Consider the following 21,828-nt stretch of genomic DNA (forward strand, 5'->3'; position numbering starts at 1 on the left):
ATCTGCTCATTAACACTGTGGAAAGGAGCTGTGATACGGGTATGAGTGCCATCTATGCAGCCAATCACCCCTGGACACCCTAAAATATTTGCAGATTAGTGCTTCAAGTCTCAAAGTTTCATACTAAATCAACTGATTACTACTTAGACTGATAACTGCAATTCTGTGGGATTCATTTTTTGATGAGTCTTGTGGGTCTGTGACTTGGGAACACTACTAAAGTGTACAGAAAAAAAGAGTCACATCTCTGACAGCACGACAGAGACAGTTGCCTTAGACATATGCTCAGTGTCACAAACGTTATACAGAAAACTGCAACACAAATAATTTGTTCTGAACTGAGAGCAAGTCCACGATGTGTCATAGGAACGAGATGAGGGCTGAGAATATTGTTCTGATAAATGATCGACTGTGCAGAAAAACGATAATGCTCAAACAGATAATCATTAGGGAATGATAAATCATCCAAGCGGGGCTGATCACCTTCTCCCGACTGAGATTTCTGCAGAGTATTTGTGCTTCAACTGGCTCTTCGAGAAAAGGACACGCCCTTTCTGACACATTCAGATGGCAGGTTTCATTTCAAGAGTAGCAAAACTCAGTGTTAGTTGGACCTGCTAGCAAGAAGATTAGCTTCATAGACTATGCTGCCATAGTAACTGACTCAGAGAAACGCTGAACTGGCTCTTTGAAACTGTAAACCCAGAGTTTCCATCAAACAAACATTTTCACATAACTCGTTTTCTGAAATACCCCCATAATGTGGTAATTTAAACACCCAGTCAAAACAGATCAACACAAACCAACTAGAAAATGCATATTTTATTAAAGAAAACTATTATTAGGATGAAGATGTTCCACGTATGATGTTAATCGACCTGCAGGTCTCTTCTAAGTAACCATTGCCTAATAAATCTGTGGCCTACTAGTCTGTGTCTTCAATATGTCAATATGAGAAAAGCCCTTTCACCAGTCGCCTATTGCCCGTCCAACCACTGTCGTCTACAATGATGGGAGGGATAAAGAGGGAGCATAAGTTTTATTTTATAAAGAGGATGCGTAAGCATTGGGCATTATCACAACAATACTGTTCATTAAGGCTACCACTTGGTCACTTCATAATGGCTAGGCCTATCTGAAGCTGAAAGTTTTGCTCTAAGACAGATCAAAACTCTAGATCCCAGCTAGAGTCCTCGTCTGGAGGCGGGTCCTCGTTGTCATCAGGAAAACAGTCAAAATTGTTCGTGTCCAGCGGGCCCTCCACCTGGAACAGAGATGACAAACAGCCTATTTAGGCACACTAGGCAAACTTGCGCTGGGCCAGGGGTATGCGATAAAGCCTCATGTACGCACGCACAGTGCTTTGGCTAGCCTCCTATCCTGGAAGGTGCACCATTGAAACATTTTGTTGCTGGTAAGAGTAGAATATTTGCCAGTGGTGAGGTGTTTTCAGTTGCTTCCAGTGACAAATCCTTTCTTATCTGTTCATATATGGAGCAGGATGAACAATCATTTTTAGACCTCAGTAGCTGCGGGGAGCTTCTGCCAGGTAGTTTACCACGTAACCTTGAGAAGGAGACGGGCAACAATTAAGTTTTCAACCTGTTCACACGATAATGGTTTTTTAATATCTCAGACACAAATCTGTCATCTAGTGAGTTAAGGTGGTAGTGATCATCACTCTCCTGTGCTTGGGCAAGTGTTCTTGCAAGTACATTTCCATGTGATGTGAGCTGAGGGAGGAGGGTTTCAGGGCTGTCTACTTGGAGTCTAGGGGTCAGTTACACCAGCTGAACCTCAATAACCGCAGGGAGTTTCTGTCTGAAAATAAGTTGGTGATGGCGATGGGCAACTATTTACATTTTCATTCATTTGCACCTCTAAAAAATTGTATTGTGATGCAAAAATGTCAACAAGTATTGTTAATATAAAATAACTATTGTAGTTTAACAACATTCAACGCTAATCGATTGTGTTTGTATACTCACAGTAGGCGTGAAGGGAGGGGCTAGAGTTGCCTGTCGGAGTCCTTCCCAGTTAAAACCTTCAAACCACCTAGAGAAAAACAGGAAACGATCCTTTACATTTGAATCATGCTTTTCTTATGCAGCATAATTTACAGAATGAATGAGGGTTACAGTTGCTAGAGAAAGTCTACAAACTCATTCCATAGTCTTCAATCTAAAAAAGGATAATAGATGTTTTTTCACACCCTTACATCGAATAATATCAAATTAGCCAACTTTTCAGGGACGCTGTTTTTGTCACAATTGGTCAAGCTCAGTAAATTTGATTCTGAGTAATCGACTGCAATTTTTTTAAAATCAGAAAATGGAGACTAGACCCTGGATCCTCCAGACACACCATGTAAACTTATTAGAAGTAAATCAGAAGTATCGAAATGCCAAGCTGACCAACATAGTCTAGGTCCGAGCCTTCACTGTGCCACTTCTCTGGTCTATGCAGTCCTATTGGTAGGTAGTTACCATGCTAATGCTTACTTGTGTTTCTGGATGTCCTTCACCCCGTTCTTCTGGTTCCCTACCCTCTCAGATGGGTTGTCCCTGAGCAGCGTGCAAACACAAAAACACACACTGTCACATATAATAACCAACTCAAGCTCAATTGAAAGTGTGTTTGGGTGTGCTGTGTGTGTGTGTGTGTGTGTGTGTGTGTATAACCTGCAGAGGCGTTTGATGAGATTGGCAGCACTTTTGGAGATCTTTTTTGGAAACTCCACCATGTCGATTCCTCTCAGGATAATGTTGTAGGTGTTCATAGGGTCACAAGCAGTGAATGGAGGGCTGGGAAAGGAAAGAGAGAGAGAGAGAGAGAGAGAGCGTGACGACAGGTGGGGAGGGAAAGAGAGAAGGAGGAGAGAAAGAAAACATTGTTAACAATGATAGCACCCTCCACTCCCGAGTTTGCGGATAGGTGGATAGGATAAGTGGATAGGTGGATAGGATAAGTGGATAGGTGGATAGGATAAGTGGATAGGTGGATAGGATAAGTGGATAGGTGGATAGGATAAGTGGATAGGTGGATAGGATAAGTGGATAGGTGGATAGGATAAGTGGATAGGTGGATAGGATAAGTGGATAGGTGGATAGGATAAGTGGATAGGTGGATAGGATAAGTGGATAGGTGGATAGGATAAGTGGATAGGTGGATAGGATAAGTGGATAGGTGGATAGGATAAGTGGATAGGTGGATAGGATAAGTGGATAGGTGGATAGGATAAGTGGATAGGTGGATAGGATAAGTGGATAGGTGGATAGGATAAGTGCATAGGTGGATTGAATAAGTGAATAGGTGTACCTGCCGCTGAGCAGTTCATAGATGAGTATCCCCAGAGACCAGCAGTCAGCGGAGACGTCATGTCCCTTGTTCAGGATGATCTCCGGAGCCACATATTCTGGAGTCCCACAGAAAGTCCATGTTTTCTGACCCAGACCCACTTTCTTAGCAAAACCAAAGTCCACCTGAGACACATGCCCGCATGCACAGACACTAAATTAGGTGCTTTTCCAGTTTCTGTCAGTGACCCCAATTCAGTTAACTGCAAACTCGGGGGGAAAACCACTGCAGGTGAATTGAGAAACAGAATGCTATGTCTGAAGTGTTAACTGCAGCAAAATGTGTGTTTCTGTATGTATTGTCCATGAGTGCATGAGTGTGTGTTTACCAGTTTAGCATATCCTCTGTGGTCCAACATGATGTTCTCAGGTTTGAGGTCTCTGTAGACGATGGCTCTAGCATGGAGGAAGGCCAAACCCTCTACCACACAGCCAGTGTAGAACCGCGTGGTGCTGTCATCAAATGGGCCCCTGGAGCGGGACACATGACAGGGTTGAGTTAAATCGAAACATGCTAGGGTTAGGGTTGGACTAGGTTTCAGGCTAGGATTAGAGCTGAAGGGGGATGTGGACTTAAAGCTAGGGTTAGAGGTGATGTTAGGGGTAGGTTCTACAAGATTCTGGATGGACCCACCCACCTGTCTCTCAGTAGAGTCCACAGTTCTCCTCCTAGACAAGCCTCCAGCAGCATATACAGATATCTAGAGTCCTGGAACGTTCGAAACAACCTGGACAGGACACCACATTTCAGTCAATGTGTATGTGTCCCCCCCCCCAAAGAGTGAAAAAACTGTTTCTGGGTGTGTATGTGGTTGCGTGTGAGTGAGTGAACCAGGTCCATGCACACATTTGGGGACCGGAAGTCTAGATTTATGGCTAGGTATTTAGGGGTACATTAAGTTTAGGCATAAGGGTTAGGTTATTCTAGGTAAGGTTATGGTAAGTGTTGGATTTAAGGTTAAGGGCCATGGACGTCTGGGTCTCAGATCACCAATAATATATATTTTAAAAATAATATGTGTGTTTGTACCTGACAGTGAAGGGGCTGTGTGCCTCCATCATGATACTTCGCTCTGAAAGGATGTGGCCCTGTTGCCTGGTGTCCAGAATGTGACGCTTCTTCAGAACCTTCATAGCAAATGACTGACTGGGGTCATTCTTCAGCTGAACCTAAACCCACACAGACGCGTTACACAGACATCCATTTGAAAAAGTAGGTACACCTGGAAAGTACATATTTAGACATATTTGGACAATCTTCACTTCAACGGTACTGACATTTTAATAAATTACATTGAATGATCATACTTGGCAATAATTCATTCATTCATTCAGGAATGTGTATTTGTCTCTCACACTGGCATTCAGGAATCTTTCTTTCCACTACTGCTTCAACTGTGCTTGTGTGTTTTGGATCATTGTCCTATTGCAAGATCTATGTTGGGTTCAACTTCAGTTTTCTGAAAGATGGCCTCACAAGCTCCTCAAGAATTCTCTAGTACAATATGGAATTCATGATTGACTCAATGATGGCAACTTGGCCATGCCCTGATGAAGCAAAGCAGCCCCAAACCAAAATGTCACCACCTCCATACTTTATGGTTTGTGGGACGACCTGTCTAGATGTCTTACATGAGTACACACTCATGTAAGCTTGTACACGTCATACAGTTTGCACACACTCACACTTACTAGCTGGACACGACTGAAGCCTCCCAGGCCGAGGGTGCAGATGACATCGAAATCACTGAGAGACAGACAGGAGAAAAACACAGACTCTGCCTCCAACCTGGGGACAAGGGCGCAGTCAATATCTTTCAGTTTCTGTAGTAAGCCAGTCTGTATGGTTTGATGTGTAACAGAATGTAGTGAATTTGGCACAGGTAACCTGGTGGTCTAGGCTGCTGCGTCCAGTGCACGTTTATCTCTGAAACATGGATTTGAATCTGTTCTACTGCACTTTCAACATAAACGCTCTCCTCTAGCTATCCCTGCTGTCTCTATATGACACTTTGCAAAAAGTGTATGTTTATATGTGGTACATGTTTTTACATTGTTGTGTTGTTGTGTAACTTACTTGGCCTTGATATCATCACTCTCGTACGGTTTGCTGTTCACATCATCCAGCCCTCCAGTCAGATGCATGAAAGACCTTGAACAGGGGAGTGCTAGGGTTACACGTCCCCATTTCAACCAGTATAGAACTACACTCACCTAAAGGATTGTTAGGAACACCATACTAATACTGTGTTTGACCCCCTTTCGCCTTCAGAATTGCCTTAATTCTACATGGCAGTGACTCAACAAGGTGCTGAAAGCATTCTTTAGAACTGTTGGCCCATATTGATAGGATAGCATCTTGCAGTTGATGGAGATTTGTGGGATGCACATCCAGGGCATGAAGCTCCCGTTCCACCACATCCCAAAGATGCTCTATTGGGTTGAGATCTGGTGACTGTGGGGGCCATTTCAGTACAGTGAACTCATTGTCATGTTCAAGAAACCAATTTGAAATGATTCGAGCTTTGTGACATGGTGCATTATCCTGCTGGAAGTAGCCATCAGAGGATGGGTACATGGTGGTCATAAAGGGATGGACATGGTCAGAAACAATGCTCAGGTAGGCCGTGGCATTTAAATGATGCCCAATTGGCACTAAAGGGCCTAAAGTGTGCCAAGAAAACATCCCCCACACCATTACACCACCACCACCAGCCTGCACAGTGGTAACAAGGCATGATGGATCCATGTTCTCATTCTGTTTACGCCAAATTCTGACTCTACCATCTGAATGTCTCAACAGAAATCGAGACTCATCAGACCAGGCAACATTCTTCCAGTCTTCAACTGTCCAATTTTGGTGAGCTTGTGCAAATTGTAGCCTCTTTTTCCTATTTGTAGTGGAGATGAGTGGAACCCGGTGGGGTCTTCTGCTGTTGTAGCCCATCCGCCTCAAGGTTGTGCGTGTTGTGGCTTCACAAATGCTTTGCTGCATACCTCGGTTGTAACGAGTGGTTATTTCAGTTAAAGTTGCTCTTCTATCAGCTTGAATCAGTCGGCCCATTCTCCTCTGACCTCTAGCATCAACAAGACATTTTCGCCCACAGGACTGCCGCATACTGGATGTTTTTCCCTTTTCACACCATTCTTTGTAAACCCTAGAAAAAATGGTTATGCGTGAAAATCCCAGCAACTGAGCAGATTGTGAAATACTCAGACCGGCCCGCCTGGCACCAACAACCATGCCACGCTCAAAATTGCTTAAATCACCTTTCTTTCCCATTCTGACATTCAGTTTGGAGTTCAGGAGATTGTCTTGACCAGGACCACAACCCTAAATGCATTGAAACAACTGCCATGTGATTGGTTGATTAGATAATTGCATTAATGAGAAATTGAACAGGTGTTCCTAATAATCCTTTAGGTGAGTGTATTTACACAGGGCGGAGAAGTCTTCGTATTGGGCAAAAGACTGTTGCCGTGATTCATGTAGGATGTGCCAAACAAATCATATTCAATTGGAGTGTAAAGTATTTGTCATCTTCCATTGTAGCTAATCAAATTCTGCATGGTGTGGCATCACATGCATTTCCAAAGTTTGATCATTTAAATAAATGATTACATCCAGTCTGGCTTTAGCACAGCATTACAACATATTGACAGGTAATTGGGTGCACAAAGCACTTGGAATAACACTTTTTGAGAAATTACTGGTTGGTAGACTAAGCCAATTAAAACAATGTCTATCGCTGCTGGGATTTCTCACAGCTTTCGTATTGGCTAATGAAGGACACGCTGGTCAAAGTGTTCTACCAGACCTTCTGCAAATTTGAAGAAACGCATCTGGGAAGATTAATGCAGAGTAAACCTAGAGTCATAGAATCACTACTCAGTTTCTTTGTCCATCACCAGATTCTCTGTCTTGCAGTGTTTCTTTTTATTGTTGTGGTCACGCCTTGACACAGACTAGATAGCCTCCATTCAACCACAGAGATTGAATTAATGACAAAAGGGGCTATGCCATAATCCCCCACAATTTCTGTTGCAACTTTTGTTGACAAATTTTGTTCCAAAATACAAATAAGGCATGTGATGTATCTGAAATTGTGCAGCCTAATGATTAACAACCTAACATATTGTCTTATAATTACAAATACCCTTTTATACCAATTGCCATTAATATAAGATATTAAATTGAAATAATATTTCAAACAGGTAACTACTAGTAACTGTAATGTAATGTTACTGAGTATGTATGTATGTAATGTAATTACATTTAATTACATGTAATTACAATTAATGTATGTAATGTAATTACTAAGTAACCTAGCTAACCCTGATAAAACAAACACACACAAAAGCCCGTAACCCTTTTACTAATCTCTCTCTTGCTGTTTTGGGGTCTTACTCTCTGTCGACGACCAGACACGTGACTCTTCCTAATGCCGTGACACTGGCTGTACGAACATCCTCACTGTAGAGTGGAAGAAATATTAATTCATTCATTCATTCATTCATTCATTCATAATAAACATAAATATCAAGCAATCCTATTTCCCCAGTACAACTCCGGTTATTTCTAACTATATGTTAATTAGTGAGTTGATTAGTGCTTTACATCTTGTGCACACTTTATCAGTTGTATTGTGTTTTTATGTTCATTATAACCACTTGGTTAGCTAATGGCGGTTAGCAGTGCTGCTGTCATACCCTTTCAGTGCCTGCTCTCCAAACCATTCCCCTCTAGTTAGAGTGGTCAGAAACTCTGGCTCCTCACTGGTGGATTTCTGCCGTGTAACCCTAACCTGTAGGCCGACAGGAGAACAAATGTTTCCAATGCTTCACACGTCCACACCGTGGCAGTTTCAATGGTCCTTCTCTCTCACCTGTCCTTGGCTGATTATGAAGAAGGTGTCTCCCGTAGCGCCCTGCCTGATTATGTATTCGCTTTCACTGTAGTGAGTCTGAAGGAGAGAGCGTGAAATACAGATAGAGGGAGAAAGGGAGAGAAAAAGAGCGTAAAATACAGATAGAGGGAGAAAGGGAGAGAAAAAGAGTGAAATACAGATAGAGGGAGAAAGGGAGAGAAAAAGAGCGTGAAATACAGATAGAGGGAGAAAGGGAAAGAAAAGAGTGAAATACAGATAGAGGGAGAAAGAGAGAGAAAAAGAGCGTAAAATACAGATAGAGGGAGAAAGGGAGAGAAAGGTGAGAGAGACGGAGGCACAGATAAAGTGAGAAAAGGACAGTGACAGAGAGTGGAGCAGGAAGGGACAAAAGAGAACGAGGGAGACAGAGAACAGCAGATGACAGAGAATTGGGGGGCGAGTCAAAGGGAGAGGGTGAGATATAGGGAGGGAGTGTGAGAGGACAGCAGGCGACAAGGGGGGGATTATGTTAGTAAACATGATGCTCCCAGACAGAAAAACTTTAGAAACACAAGGAGAAGCATTCCGAGTACCTCGAAAATCTGGACTGCTCTATGTGTATATGCAGTTAATACACACACACGTCTGCACAAACATCTAACTTAATTGTATACTATAAATGGGGACCTTAAGAATGATTTCCCATTAGAAATCATGTCCCAACCCTAACAGTAACCCCAGTACAAAAGCCTTAACCTTAACCACTAACATCTAACCATAAACCTAACCCCTAACCTCTGATTCTGAATAATAAGTGTTTCCCTAAACACAACACACACATGCCCAAAAATAGCATTTTAAAAATGAGAACAGGGAAATTTAGGGGATATACACTATGTCTCCATATAAAATACATGGTAAAACCTATTCAAACACATACACATGCACAAGCATGTCACAATGGAGAAAAAAGCCTGTAAGTGACAGCCAGTGTTGATTAAATGCAGTTTCATTGTTTTAAAAGTGTGTGCGTGTGTGAAGTGCATACTGTATCTGATAGAGAAATCAGCTGGAGTAGACAGTCAGTGTTGATTAGATGTACTTTCATTGAATTAAATGTGTGTCTGTGTGTGTCTTTGTGTGTTTGTGCTTGTACCCTTTTAGTTGATCACTTCAGTATGACACATGCACTTTGTACAAACTGAACACAAAATTCAATCATGCCTTTCAAGGCCACTAAGTGCTGAAGTCGACCTGGAAGCCTTGCTATCCAGGTGTAAAAATCCCAGCTTGGTCTTGTCCACAGTGATCCTCCCCATTACATTGCACTGAATAAATGCTCAAAAACAAGCTGACAGCGGCTACAGAGTTGGTTCGCATTCTAGAACATTATTTTCCTTCTCATGCAGCTTTGAAAATCACCATCAATAGAGTGATCACAAGATATGCCTTGATGTTTTAGCTTGGGTCATGCTTCTGCTGCCCTTGTCCAGCATAGTTTTTTGTAGACTTTACTGTCACCAACTTCGCACAATTATATTCATGATGTAGGTTGTCTTACTGATAGAGATGAAAACCTATATGAATGTCTCTGCCTGATGCCAGCTTCCGCTATGTCCAAGGCAAGTGTTACAGACAAGGGAGAAAGGAAACATGCTGGTATCGGGGAGCTGTCTCAGCCTGTGGGAGCTGTATCTGGCTACATGGAAGTGTTTCCCTCAGGGCCATAGACATGCTATAAAGTCTAGCAAAAATAGTCCAGTTTTTAATGGGCTTCTCAGGCCCAGCTTCGGTCAAACATTGATGACAAGCTGAGAGCTACTTGGAAGCACCCTCACTATCCCTTTCATGCAAGGGAGGTGTATTCCATATGACTGTAACATTTGGAATGAGCCAGAGACTAGCTAAGCGTTTTGATTAGTTGCAAAAGCTCTGTTGCCTTTAAAAGTTAATTTGTTGGACAGTGGTTTTTTAAGGCAAATATATTCCATATTTTTCAGGCATTTACAGTGGGGAGAACTAGTATTTGATACACTGCCGATTCTGCAGGTTTTCCCACTTACAAAGCATGTAGAATTTATCATAGGTACTCTTCAACAGTGAGTGGCGGAATCTAAAACAAAAATCCAGAAAATCACATTGTATAATTTTTAAGTAATTAATTAGCATTTTATTGCATGACATAAGTATTTGATACATCAGAAAAGCAGAACTTAATATTTGGTACAGAAAACCTTTGTTTGCAATTACAGAGATCATAGGTTTCCTGTAGTTCTTGACCAGGTTTGCACACACTGCAGCAGGGATTTTGGCCCAATCCTCCATACAGATCTTCTCCAGATCCTTCAGGTTTCGGGGCTGTCGCTGGGCAATACAGACTTTCAGCTCCCTCCAAAGATTTTCTATTGGGTTCAGGTCGGTTGGGATGGTGTTCTTGGGGTTGTACTCATCCTTATTCTTCCTCCAAACACGGCGAGTGGAGTTTAGACCAAAAAGCTCTATTTTTGTCTCATCAGACCACATGACCTTCCCCCATTCCTCCTCTGGATCATCCAGATGGTCATTGGCAAACTTCAGACGGGCCTGGACATGCGCTGGCTTGAGCAGGGGGACCTTGCGTGCGCTGCAGGATTTTAATCCATGACGGCGTAGTGTGTTACTAATGTTTTTCTTTGAGACTGTGGTCCCAGCTCTCTTCAGGTCATTGACCACGTCCTGCCGTGTAGTTCTGGGCTGATCCCTCACCTTCCTCATGATCATTGATGCCCCACGAGGTGAGATCTTGCATGGAGCCCCAGACCGAGGGAGATTGGCCGTCATCTTGAACTTCTTCCATTTTCTAATAATTGGGCCAACAGTTGTTGCCTTCTCACCAAGCTGCTTGCCTATTGTCCTGTAGCCCATCCCAGCCTGGTGCAGGTCTACAATTTTATCCCTGATGTCACAGCTCTCTAGTCTTGGCCATTGTGGAGAGGTTGGAGACTGTTTGGTTGAATGTGTGGACAGGTGTCTTTTATAGTGGTAACAAGTTCAAACAGGTGCAGTTAATTCAGGTAATGAGTGGAGAACAGGAGGGCTTCTTAAAGAAAAACTAACAGGTCTGTGAGAGCCGGAATTCTTACTGGTTGGTAGGTGATCAAATACAATAAATTATTGTATGCAATAAATTGTCATGCTAATTAATTATTTAAAAATCATACAATGTGATTTTCTGGATTTTTGGATTACAGACCTCTACGTAAGTAGGAAAACCTGCAAAATCATCAGTGTATCAAATACTTGTTCTCCCCACTGTATATGCTTTTGGGTACAAAATGGATAAAGATAAGGAGGGAACGTTTATTAATTTGTTGTTGATGGAGTCTTTGCCCCAGTCTGAAGTGCTGTGTGCTCAGGCTTTCTTCAAGGAACTTTCTGTATTTTGTTCCGTTCATGTTTCTTTCAGTCCTGAACAGTTTCCCAGTCCCTGCTGCTGAGAAGAATCCCCATAGCATGATGCTCCCACCACCATGTTTCACCATATGGATGGTATTAGCCAGGTGATGACTGGTACCTTGTTTTCCCCATTTGTTGATCTCAGCATTTAGTTCTAATAGTTTGATTTTAGTTTCATCAGACCACATCATCTTTTACCTCATGCTCTAGGAATCAACTTGGTGGTTCCAAACCTTTTACATGTTCCAGTGTTGGAGCCCACTGTGCTGCTGGGGATTTTCATGCAATATAACTTTTTACCGTACCTAACATTTTTACTTATTACCTTACCCATGTCTATAACAAATCTCAGAGGTCTACAAAGAGTTCCTCTGACCTCATGGCTTGGTATTTGTTCAGACATGCACTGTGAATTTTGTTATCTTGATGTCTAATTAATTTAGTTTTCCACATGTGGACTCCAAGTTCTATAGACATTTTAAGGATGACCAAAAGACACAGGATGCAACTGATCTCAATATGGATTGTGATGGCAAAGGGTCTGAATATTTATGTACAGTATGTGAGGTCTTTTTGAAACATGTTTTTCCTTTGTTATTATGTATTATAGTTTGTAGATTGATGGCAAAAAATCTGAGGGAAATCTGAATTATTCCCAAAGGCCCTGTATGTGATACACCTTCCTCCCTTCAGTGAGCCTGGGTTATAGACATAATCAAAAATGTGTGTGCGTATGTGTGTACAACACGTATACTGCATCTGTTGGAGAGATCAGATGGTGACAGTGTTCATGATGTTCAGATGCAGTTTCATTTGACACGTATTCACTTATAAGCAAGTTAGCAAATGCTCTCATGAAAAGACTTACAATAGTATATCAATTTTCATACTTTTAGTTTTAAAGGTATGTTTGTGTGTTTGCGCAATTTTGGCCTGAATGTTTGCATGTGTGTATGTGGGTGTGTGTGTGTATGTTTGTGTATGTGGGTGTGTGTGGGTGTGTGTGTGTATGTGGGTGTGTGTGTGCATGTGGGTGTGTGTATGTGGGTGGGTGTGTTTATGTGTGTATGTGAGTGTGTGTGTATGTGGGTATGTGCACCCCTCACCTCCTCTAGAACATCAGCCACTTTACTTAGAACGTCCTCAGGCAGTGACTGAAAGGAGGGAACACTGACAGACAGAGAACAACAACAGCGCTGCATAAAACAATTGTGTCAATGACAATTTGAGACAGGGCAGAAACTGATCTTAATAGTCTATGTATTCAGTCAGGCATGTGTGAGTTAGGTGTGTGTTTGTATTTGTGTTAGCTGTGTGTGTGTTTGTGTGTGTGTGTGTGTGTGTGTGTGTGTGTGTGGGTGTGTATGTGTATGTGGGTTTTAGCTGTGTGTGTGTCACCTTCGTAGGAGCTCCAGATACAGGGACTGTTTGATGAGGCCAGTCCTCATCATGATGGTCTGGAAACCCTGTCTGTCTATTGCCCACAGTTTAATGTCCGTCAAAGCTGGAAGGGGAGATGGAAAGGGAATAGATTTTTTACGGAATTGAGAGACAGAAAAAGAGGGGGAAAAGAGTGAGATGAAGACAGAGCTAGAGAAGATACAATGGTACAGTGTGGGAGGAAGAGGAGATGATAGTGTGAGCATAGCCTTGGTACAGAGAGAGTGCCACAGACAGCCCACAAGATGAGTTGGAAGCTGAGCTGCATTTCCTAATCGCCTGTCTGAAGTATGACCATATTACCGACCTATTTACCACAGATTACACAGACCTGTAAACAGTCATGATTTTCCCTCCTCCTAACACACCCAGCTGGAGTAGAAAAAGAAAACTACTTCTACAACTCTGTCTAAGTCATTAAGAATTTTGGATATAGGGATCTAGTTTTAATCCACCCAAAATGATTGGATTAATTTGGAATAACAAATAATGAGACCTAAAAAGCTGAATAATTTATCTAGGTCCTCAATAAGACCACTCAATGTTGGCAGTTAAGGACTCTCAATAAAACTTTGAATTACATTGTCACTTGTTTCTTAAACATATAACTTCAGCCACTTCAAGTTATTTTTACCTCTGTTTCTCATCACTGGCAAATCAGTTATAATTAAAAAAATGCTACCCTTTTTCACATAGCTTGGTAGTTCAAAGGTTTCAGACAAGCAGAAATCATTTATTATTTTAGATAGAGGCATGTGGTACATTACTTTTATCTATATTTTGAGAGATTCTCCAAGATTGCATTACAAATTGATGGATTGATCAAAGGCTTTCTCAACATCTGCTATGAATACTATGTATATATATACAGTATACATTGACACTTCAAATATTATAATATTAGGTACTGTATGTACTGTGTTGTAATAATATGCAAATAGTTGAAATAATGTAAATATTGTTTATTTTTTACAATATTGATTATGCTCTGGTTGGCCCTTTTCTCAGATGGTATTGGTCACACATTAAATTAAGCTATTTGTGTGTGTGAAAACAAAATTGAAATGTGTTCATACATATTTCCTGCAACTGGCTGTGGCAATGTATAAAAAATACAACCCTTTTTCCAAAAAGTTTGGGACGCTGCTTAAAATGCAAATAAAAACAGAATGCAATGACGTACAAATAATGTATCGATATATTCAATTGAAAATAGTACAAAGTCAACATATGAAATGTTAAAACTGAGAAAATCTAGGGTTTTTGGAAAAATACATGCTCATTTTGAATTTGATGCCAGCAACACATGTCAAAAAAGTTGGCACAGGGGCATGTTTACCACTGTGTTGCATCACCTCTTCTTTTAACAACACTCTGTAAGCATTTAGGAACTGAGAAGACCAATTGCTGTACTTTTGAAATTGTAATGTATTCCCATTCCTGCTTTATATAGGATTTCAGCTGCTCAACAGTTTGGGGTCTCCTTTTCGTTATATTTTTCGTGTCATAATGCGCCAAACGGTTTCAGTGGGTGACAGGTCTGGACTGCAGGCAGGCTAGTTTAACACCTTTTACTACTCTTTTACTACAGAGCGATAGTGTTGTGATATGTACAGATTGTGGTTTGGCATTGTCCTGCTGAAATAAGCAAGGCCTTCCCTGGAAAAGATATTGTCTGGATGGCAGAATATGTTGCTCCAAAACCTCTAAATATTGTTCAGCACTAATAGTGCCTTCACAAATGTGCAAGTCACCCATGCCATGTGCACTAATGCACCTCCATACCATCACAGATGCTGGCTTTTGACCTGTGCGCTGATAACAAGCTGCAGCGTCCATGATTCCCGAAAATAATCTCACATTTTGATTGGTCAGACCACAGGACAGTTTTCTACTTCAGCCCAGAGAAGGTGTTGGTGTTTCTGGATCTTGTTTGTATATGGTTTCTTCTTTGCATGGTAGAGTTTTAACTTGCATTTGTGAATGTAGCAACGTAGTGTGTGTACAATGGTTTTTGGAAGTGTTCCTGTGCCCATGCAGTGATTTCCACTACAGAATCGTGTCTGTTTTTAATGCAGTAAGGGTCTGAAGATCATGGCCATCCAATACTGATTTTTGCCCTTGTCCCTTGTGTACAGAGATTTCTCCAGATTCTCAAAATCTTTTAATGATATTACTTAGCGTTGATTATTAGATCCCCAAACTCTTGTGGCACTATTTGACCACGCATCCAGAGTGATGAACCCCTCCCCATCTTTACTTCTGACAGGCCCATCCTTTCTGTGATGCTCTTTTTATACTCAGTCATGTTGCTCACCTGTTACCAATTAACCTAAATAGTTGTGAGATGTTCCACCAGGTTCTTTTTTGTATTACACAACTTTCCCACTCTTCTGTTGCCCCTGTCCCACCTTTTTTAAAACATTTGCTGCTGTCAAATTCAAAGTGGGCATATATTTTTCAAGAAACAATAACATTTCTCAGTTTCAACATTTGACATGTTGTCTTTCTACTACATTTTTATTGAATATAGGGTTTGAATGATGTGCGCATCATTGCATTCTGCTTTTTCTTTACATTTTACACAGCGTCTCAACTTTTTTGGAAATGTGTTGTAAACTGATAAGAGAGAGGGAGAGTGGAGCAAGACACATAGAGACAGAGAGAGAGAGAGAGAGAGAGAGGGACAGGAGAAAGAGAAAGAGATGGAGGGAGTGAGTGAGAGGAATGGAGGGAGAAGAGAGAATTGGAGTGAGAGAGACAGAGGGAGAGGAGAGAGATGGAAAGAGAGGGGAGGAGAGAATGTCTGAGGAGGGTGAGATTGAGTGGTCAGAAAGATTAAGGGAAACATTGGAAAGGGGTGGAAAGATCTAAGAGATTGCAATTTCAGTGAATTGCAACGCCTCCATATTGGCTCCTGCTGCTCACATTTACACTCCCCATCCATTTCTACAAAGAACAGAACAACTTCAAGAGCAAAGAGTTATGAAACATTTGGAGTACAACAGGGACGGAGTGTCTAACAGATGATTCAACCGTATGGCAAGTAGCCAGTGGAGAGAGGCTTAACTAAAGCCGTATATACACAGACACTGGAGTGTGTGTGTGAGTGTGTATTTCTGCGTGCACACGAACGTGTGTGGTTGCTAAAAAGAATGAACAAGGCATATTTCAAGGTTGCTAACTCTCTCTAGCTTTAATTCTCTCTCTCTTTTTCTCTCTTGTGTGTGCTGCCTACACCATAACATCATCAAGTCCTCAGAATATTACAAATTCCGACTATACACTGCAAATATATTCATCCTCCAACAGATGTCACAGTCACAAGAACAAAGTCACACGTTTACAAGCATACATATGTATGAACACTTTATGCAGAAGAATTATAGATGTACAAATGAATAGACAAACAAAAGTACACAGTATTTTGAAACAACATACAGACAACAACACGCAGGCAGAAGCACATGTTGCAGTTAATCAGGTTGTCAAAATGTCTCATAGACCAATTATGTCAACAGCTCTCCCTACAAAGACCAATCATGTTAGCAGCTCTCCATACAAAGACCAATCATGTCAACAGCTCTCCATACAAAGACCAATCATGTCAACAGCTCTCCATCCACACAAACCTGGTGGTAATTGAACATCCTTCTCATCCCACTGTGATTATTGGCAAATATCACACATACACGAATACATATACAGGTAGTCGCGCACACAAATGCATGCGCACACACGCACTCGCATTGCATACGCACACACACAGGCTTCTTTTTGCCTCTGGCAGTGATAATGAGTAGGTGTCTGGATTGTTTCTATAATAATCATTATTGGAACTCTACACATGTGAATATACAGAACAGTTACTGTCACCCCAGCCCTAAGAGGACTTTTGACACAGACTGAAGAAGATTCAAGAGAGGTGAAAGAAGTGCTAAACGAGAGAGAACGACTTATTTTTCCATTCTGTTCACCTCTTTCTATTTCTCTCTCACCCACTCTGTCGTTCTCACTCTCCCTTGCTCTCTCTCTCTTTCTTTCTCTCTCTCTCTCTCTGCATACCAATGCCTGACCCTGAAAAAACGCTGTACTGCAAACACTTCACCACTCAGAGAGAAAGAAAGAGATGGGGAGGGGTTTAGAAAGTGAGGGGGGAAATAAAGGCAAGTATAGAGATGTCCGTATTCTTTGGGAACTGCTGAGGTTCACAAGCACACGTTCACCAGCACACGCCTATTAACAGGACTGGCATATTACATCATATCAGACTGTTACAGCCCGTCACGGCCTGCTTGTATGTATGTATGTATGTATGTTTGTGTGTGTGTGCATGACTTAAATGACCTGTAGGACGATTTTCAATGACTGTGTAACTGGGCTGAAATTAAATACTTTTAACAGCATAGATATGACACCGCACCTCACCCCAATTACTCAGCCCTAAAATACACACACACACATCTGACAGTAAATCTCACTTCAATCCATCAGACTAAATGTTACAGGCAGGGAGGAGGATAAAGAGATTAGAAACATTACCAAAACAAATCCAAATCCTGAACTCAGTCAAAGGGCACGCTGGGTCTCCTAACTAAAACATAAGCCATGCGTGGTTTTACCTGTAACTGTGGCGGTTCTGGTACAGTTGTAGAGCACTGCCAGTTCTCCAAAGACCTTGCCAGGATCCATTGTGCACAACTTCGTTCCCGCTTTTGTCACCTCCACCTTCCCCTCTACACACACACACACACACACATACATAAAGACACACACAATAAGACCATTTTGATCATACAGTCTACTCACTTTGATAAAAATCCTCAAGTGATTCAGATAATGTGGGCATTTCAGCTTGAAAGAGATTAGTGTATTCATCAGATGTGTTAATGGAACAGATAATGACTAGGGAACATTTATGCCTTTATGTGAGTTTGAGTGGGGAAATAGTGAGTTCTGTTACATTCAGGAAGGATTAACGTTGTACGTGTTTGTGTGTGTGTGTGTGTGTTTGCATGTTTATGTGTTGGGGGGTATATACATGTTGCAAATGTATGTGTGTGTATAAGTAAACATGATGTGTGTATACATTATATAAATGTATGTGTGTGTATATGTAAACATGATATGTGTACACATGATGTAAATGTGTCTGCATAATTTAAAAAGAATTATGTCTATACATGATGTAAATGTATGTGTATGTATATGTAAACATGATGTATGTACACATGATGTAAATGTATGTGTGTGTGTACTGTATATGTAAATATGATGTGTGTAAACATTATGTAAATATATGTGTGTGTATATCACGAGAACTCATGTCAAGACCTTTGTCAACTTTAATAAGATCTTGTAACCAACAACATTTAGGTGAAAAACAAATAATTGTACAGATATTTTATCTTCATCTTGTTTTTGTTAAGAATTGTGCTAATCAACAGTGGTACCTCCCAGAGATTAATTGCAACACAGATTGAATGAATTCAAGTAATTCCGTTACTCCTAAAGACAACTGGTTACACCAGAGGTCATTCAGGAATGGGGAAAGGGGGTGAATACTTATGCAATCAATGATTTTAGTTAATTTAGATTTCACATTGATATAATGGACTTTGTGTTGGTCAGTGGCAACATTTCTTGATTCAGTCAATTTTGCTTTCATATTCATTTAAAGTGGAAAACAAAGGTAGTGAAATCTTCAGAGAGCAGTTGCACATGAAAAGGAGAGAGACAAAGAGTTGGAGAGAGGAAATTAACAGATCTTTTTTAGGAGGAGAGAATTTGAGGTGAAAGGAACAGATGACTCAGAGAGCCCGAGAGACCAAAACGTGTGCGTGTCTGACCGGTCTGCCCCTGCTTGAAGGGATCTCATATGATATCACCTGATGTATACAGTATTATCTGTCTTCTTCTTGCCTAGACTAGCCTATCATAGAGTTGTATGTCTATACATCCCTCTGACATTCCTCCCTACCCCTCTCTGTATCCCTCCATCTTTCTCCCTCCCTCTCGCTCTATCTCTCTATTTCAATTTCATAGACGTGTGTTGGTTTTTGGGAGAAATCTTTGATCTTTGAAAAATCTTTGTATTAATGCAAATACTGCATACTTCAAAATATCCTGAATCCCATATCCTCAAATCTTACCTTTATATTGTTTTATGGCCTAATTTCTTACCACTTTATATCTGGTCTCGGTCGATTTAGTTTACCTATTGTTGACCCTTCTACACCTCCCGCTTCAGCTCTCCACGAGCTCTCCCCACCACCTCCTGCCCAGCCTCTCACCCTCCAGGACATAAACCAGAGATCCATCGTCTCCCTCCTGTATGACACAGCAGCCCCGGGCCACGCGAGTAGGATGCATACAATCCACTATGGTCAGGATCTACACGGAGAGACAGAACCAAAATTATCTTCAGTCACTAAGCACATTCACGCATACTCACAATAAAACTTGGTGTAAAAGCGCTGTGGTAGACAGTACATAGGAACAGAATACACTCAATCTGAACACGCTGAGGCATCAGGACCCAAACACACAGCATAAGCAATCTAAATAACAACACATTGGAAAGCAAAACTAGATTAACTATTGGGAAACAAACACAACATTTTCAGGTCATAAATTAACTGTCCATATGACATATGATATCACCATGGTTAGTTGTTACTGATGATTAAAACCTAAAACATTTAGACTCAATAAATGCAGAAACCCCTGCCTCTGTGAAGAGTAATGGCTAGGTGATCACCGTATTATGAAAGAGACATATCTGCACTAATATCTGCACAAAACCAAACAACAACAGAACATTACTTGCCAACATTTAACCTGGAGTCAATAGTTTAAAAAAACTCTAGCCACTCAAAAAAAATGTAAAAGCTCTCAATCCTATTAAAAGAAAACAAAGAGAACTGTAAGCTGGCAGCACTGCTACAATATGGAGTGACTTCAGAGAATTTGTGTTTTTGAATGAATGGTTAATGCATGCATGGTTAGCTGCGTTCCACTGCTATTTGTTCATTTTCTTCTTGCAATACATTTTTGCAGTATCATACTTTGGCTCTGTTTAAAACGACATGCAAATTAAATATAGTTGAAATTGAAAATGAAATTGAATTGAGAAAATGAGAATAGAAGATAGAACAGGAAAACAAAAAAGAAAATGAGCGATAGAGAGGGGAAAAGAGAGGAGATGAGTAGTACAACAGTAGTACTACAATTATATTATTACCTGTCCATGATCCAGGTGTTTCATGAAGTCATTCTCCAACAGAGCCCTCTGGATCAGCTCTCTAGACCTGTACACAGAGACAGGATCAATGTGTGTGTGTGTGTGTGTGTGTGTGTCTGTGTCTGTGTGTATGCATTTATTTGCATGTGTGTTTGTATACTCACTCTTCGCTCTTGCTGTAGTTGGTAAGTGTGATGTGTGTGAGCTGTGAAGGGTCCAGAGCGGTGGGTTCAGCTGATATTGCCTGTCTCTTCGTCCGCAGCGGCTCATCAGGCACTGATGGGGACAGTGCCAGTCCTGGTAGACACACATTTGGGTTAGGCTTCGTCTCACTAGGCTAAAACAGTCGTGTGACACACAGGAGACCTGAGTTCAAATCCCTATCAGTCACACTAGTCTTGAGAGTGAATGGTCAGAGGTTCATGCCCAGCTGCCCTTGACATGACTGAATATTTGTGATGTGTCCTACCTACCTGTGTTCTCTATATTCCCTGTGGTTCCCGTGTGTTGAAGAGCATTGCGGTGCCGGTCCAGTTCTGTCTGCAGCTGTCTGATAAGGTCATCTTTAGTGTCCAGCTCCAACTCCAGCTCATCTATCAGAGCGTCTCTCTGGCGGAGCTCCTCGATCTTCAGCTGTAGAGCAAACTGCAGGTCCCGCAAAGTGCCCATAGCCCTGATATACACATACAACCTGAACATTACATATCGGCAGCATGGCAGTCGCACACAGGCAGGCAGGAAGAGACAGGCAGTCAAAGACAGGCAGGCAGGGTCAGGCAGCCAGTCAGAGACAGGCATTCAGAGGCAGACAGAGTCAGGCTGAGCCAGGCAGTCAGAGAAAGCAGGCAGTCAGAGACAGGCAGGCAAAAGCACACACAGAAATGGGGAAGAATGTGTTTATCCTGTCTATCAGCCATTAACTGATAAATACAATGACATGCAATTACCATGTGTACATATAGGTTCCCCTAGAATGAATCTGAATTGAAGTATTATAAAAATAATCACTTGCTGACAATGAATTTCAAGTTTGTGCAAAATTAATATAATATAAATACATCTGAAAGAGTAAAACATTTCATCCTACCTCTGTCCAAGTCTGCGTTCTGAGTGTAGGTGAACAAAAAGAGCTTGCCGACTCCTGCTGTTAATGCTTCATTCGCAGTTGTGTGCCAGTGTTTATCTCATCATGAGTCAGTTGATGCATGATGCGAAAAGCGAACCGGATAAGATAATCAAACCGAGACTAAAATGAATGTGTATTAAAATGTTAATTTTAAAGGTGCAGAAACTTCAAATGATGGAAATGTGCCAAACACATTCTCTCACTTGGCCCATTGCGCTCTACTAAACCGAGCCTTCACAGAACCACTTCTACAGTCGAAACATTGGTGCGCACGACTGTGCGCTCTGCTGTAAGCATGACATTTTAGAGCTCCTTTATTTGTTAACCCTCACACTACAAACATATTTAACATAGACAACA

General features: G+C 41.4%; 1 protein-coding gene across 1 annotated transcript; it reads right to left on the reverse strand.

The window, feature by feature from the left end:
- Positions 1-944: 944 nt before the first annotated feature.
- On the reverse strand, positions 945-21,702 carry LOC105015196 (cGMP-dependent protein kinase 1). Its single transcript, XM_010878152.5, has 21 exons — positions 21,430-21,702; positions 20,816-21,015; positions 20,507-20,639; positions 20,343-20,409; positions 19,393-19,492; positions 17,722-17,835; positions 13,058-13,163; positions 12,766-12,829; positions 8,243-8,320; positions 8,067-8,161; positions 7,765-7,830; positions 5,434-5,508; positions 5,049-5,145; positions 4,387-4,526; positions 3,995-4,084; positions 3,686-3,827; positions 3,319-3,482; positions 2,682-2,804; positions 2,502-2,564; positions 1,989-2,055; positions 945-1,264 (listed from the first exon to the last, which is right to left on the reverse strand). Exons 2-21 carry the CDS (start codon positions 21,009-21,011, stop codon positions 1,166-1,168), a joined length of 2,079 nt encoding a protein of 692 aa, XP_010876454.4. The 5' UTR covers positions 21,012-21,015; positions 21,430-21,702; the 3' UTR covers positions 945-1,165.
- Between the last annotated feature and the right edge of the window lie 126 nt (positions 21,703-21,828).

Source organism: Esox lucius, chromosome 14, assembly GCF_011004845.1.
Source record: "Esox lucius isolate fEsoLuc1 chromosome 14, fEsoLuc1.pri, whole genome shotgun sequence".
Lineage (NCBI taxonomy): Eukaryota > Metazoa > Chordata > Actinopteri > Esociformes > Esocidae > Esox > Esox lucius.

Bases quoted from the DNA above. Each gene is read 5' to 3' on its own strand.
- LOC105015196 (XM_010878152.5), bottom strand. From the start codon at position 21,011: ATGGGCACTTTGCGGGACCTGCAGTTTGCTCTACAGCTGAAGATCGAG. The intron at 19,493-20,342 runs GTAATAATATAA...CTCTCCGTGTAG, and splicing joins AACACCTGGATCATGGACAG to ATCCTGACCATAGTGGATTG. The intron at 4,527-5,048 runs GTAAGTGTGAGT...GTGTGGGTTTAG, and splicing joins GCTTCAGTCGTGTCCAGCTA to GTTCAGCTGAAGAATGACCC.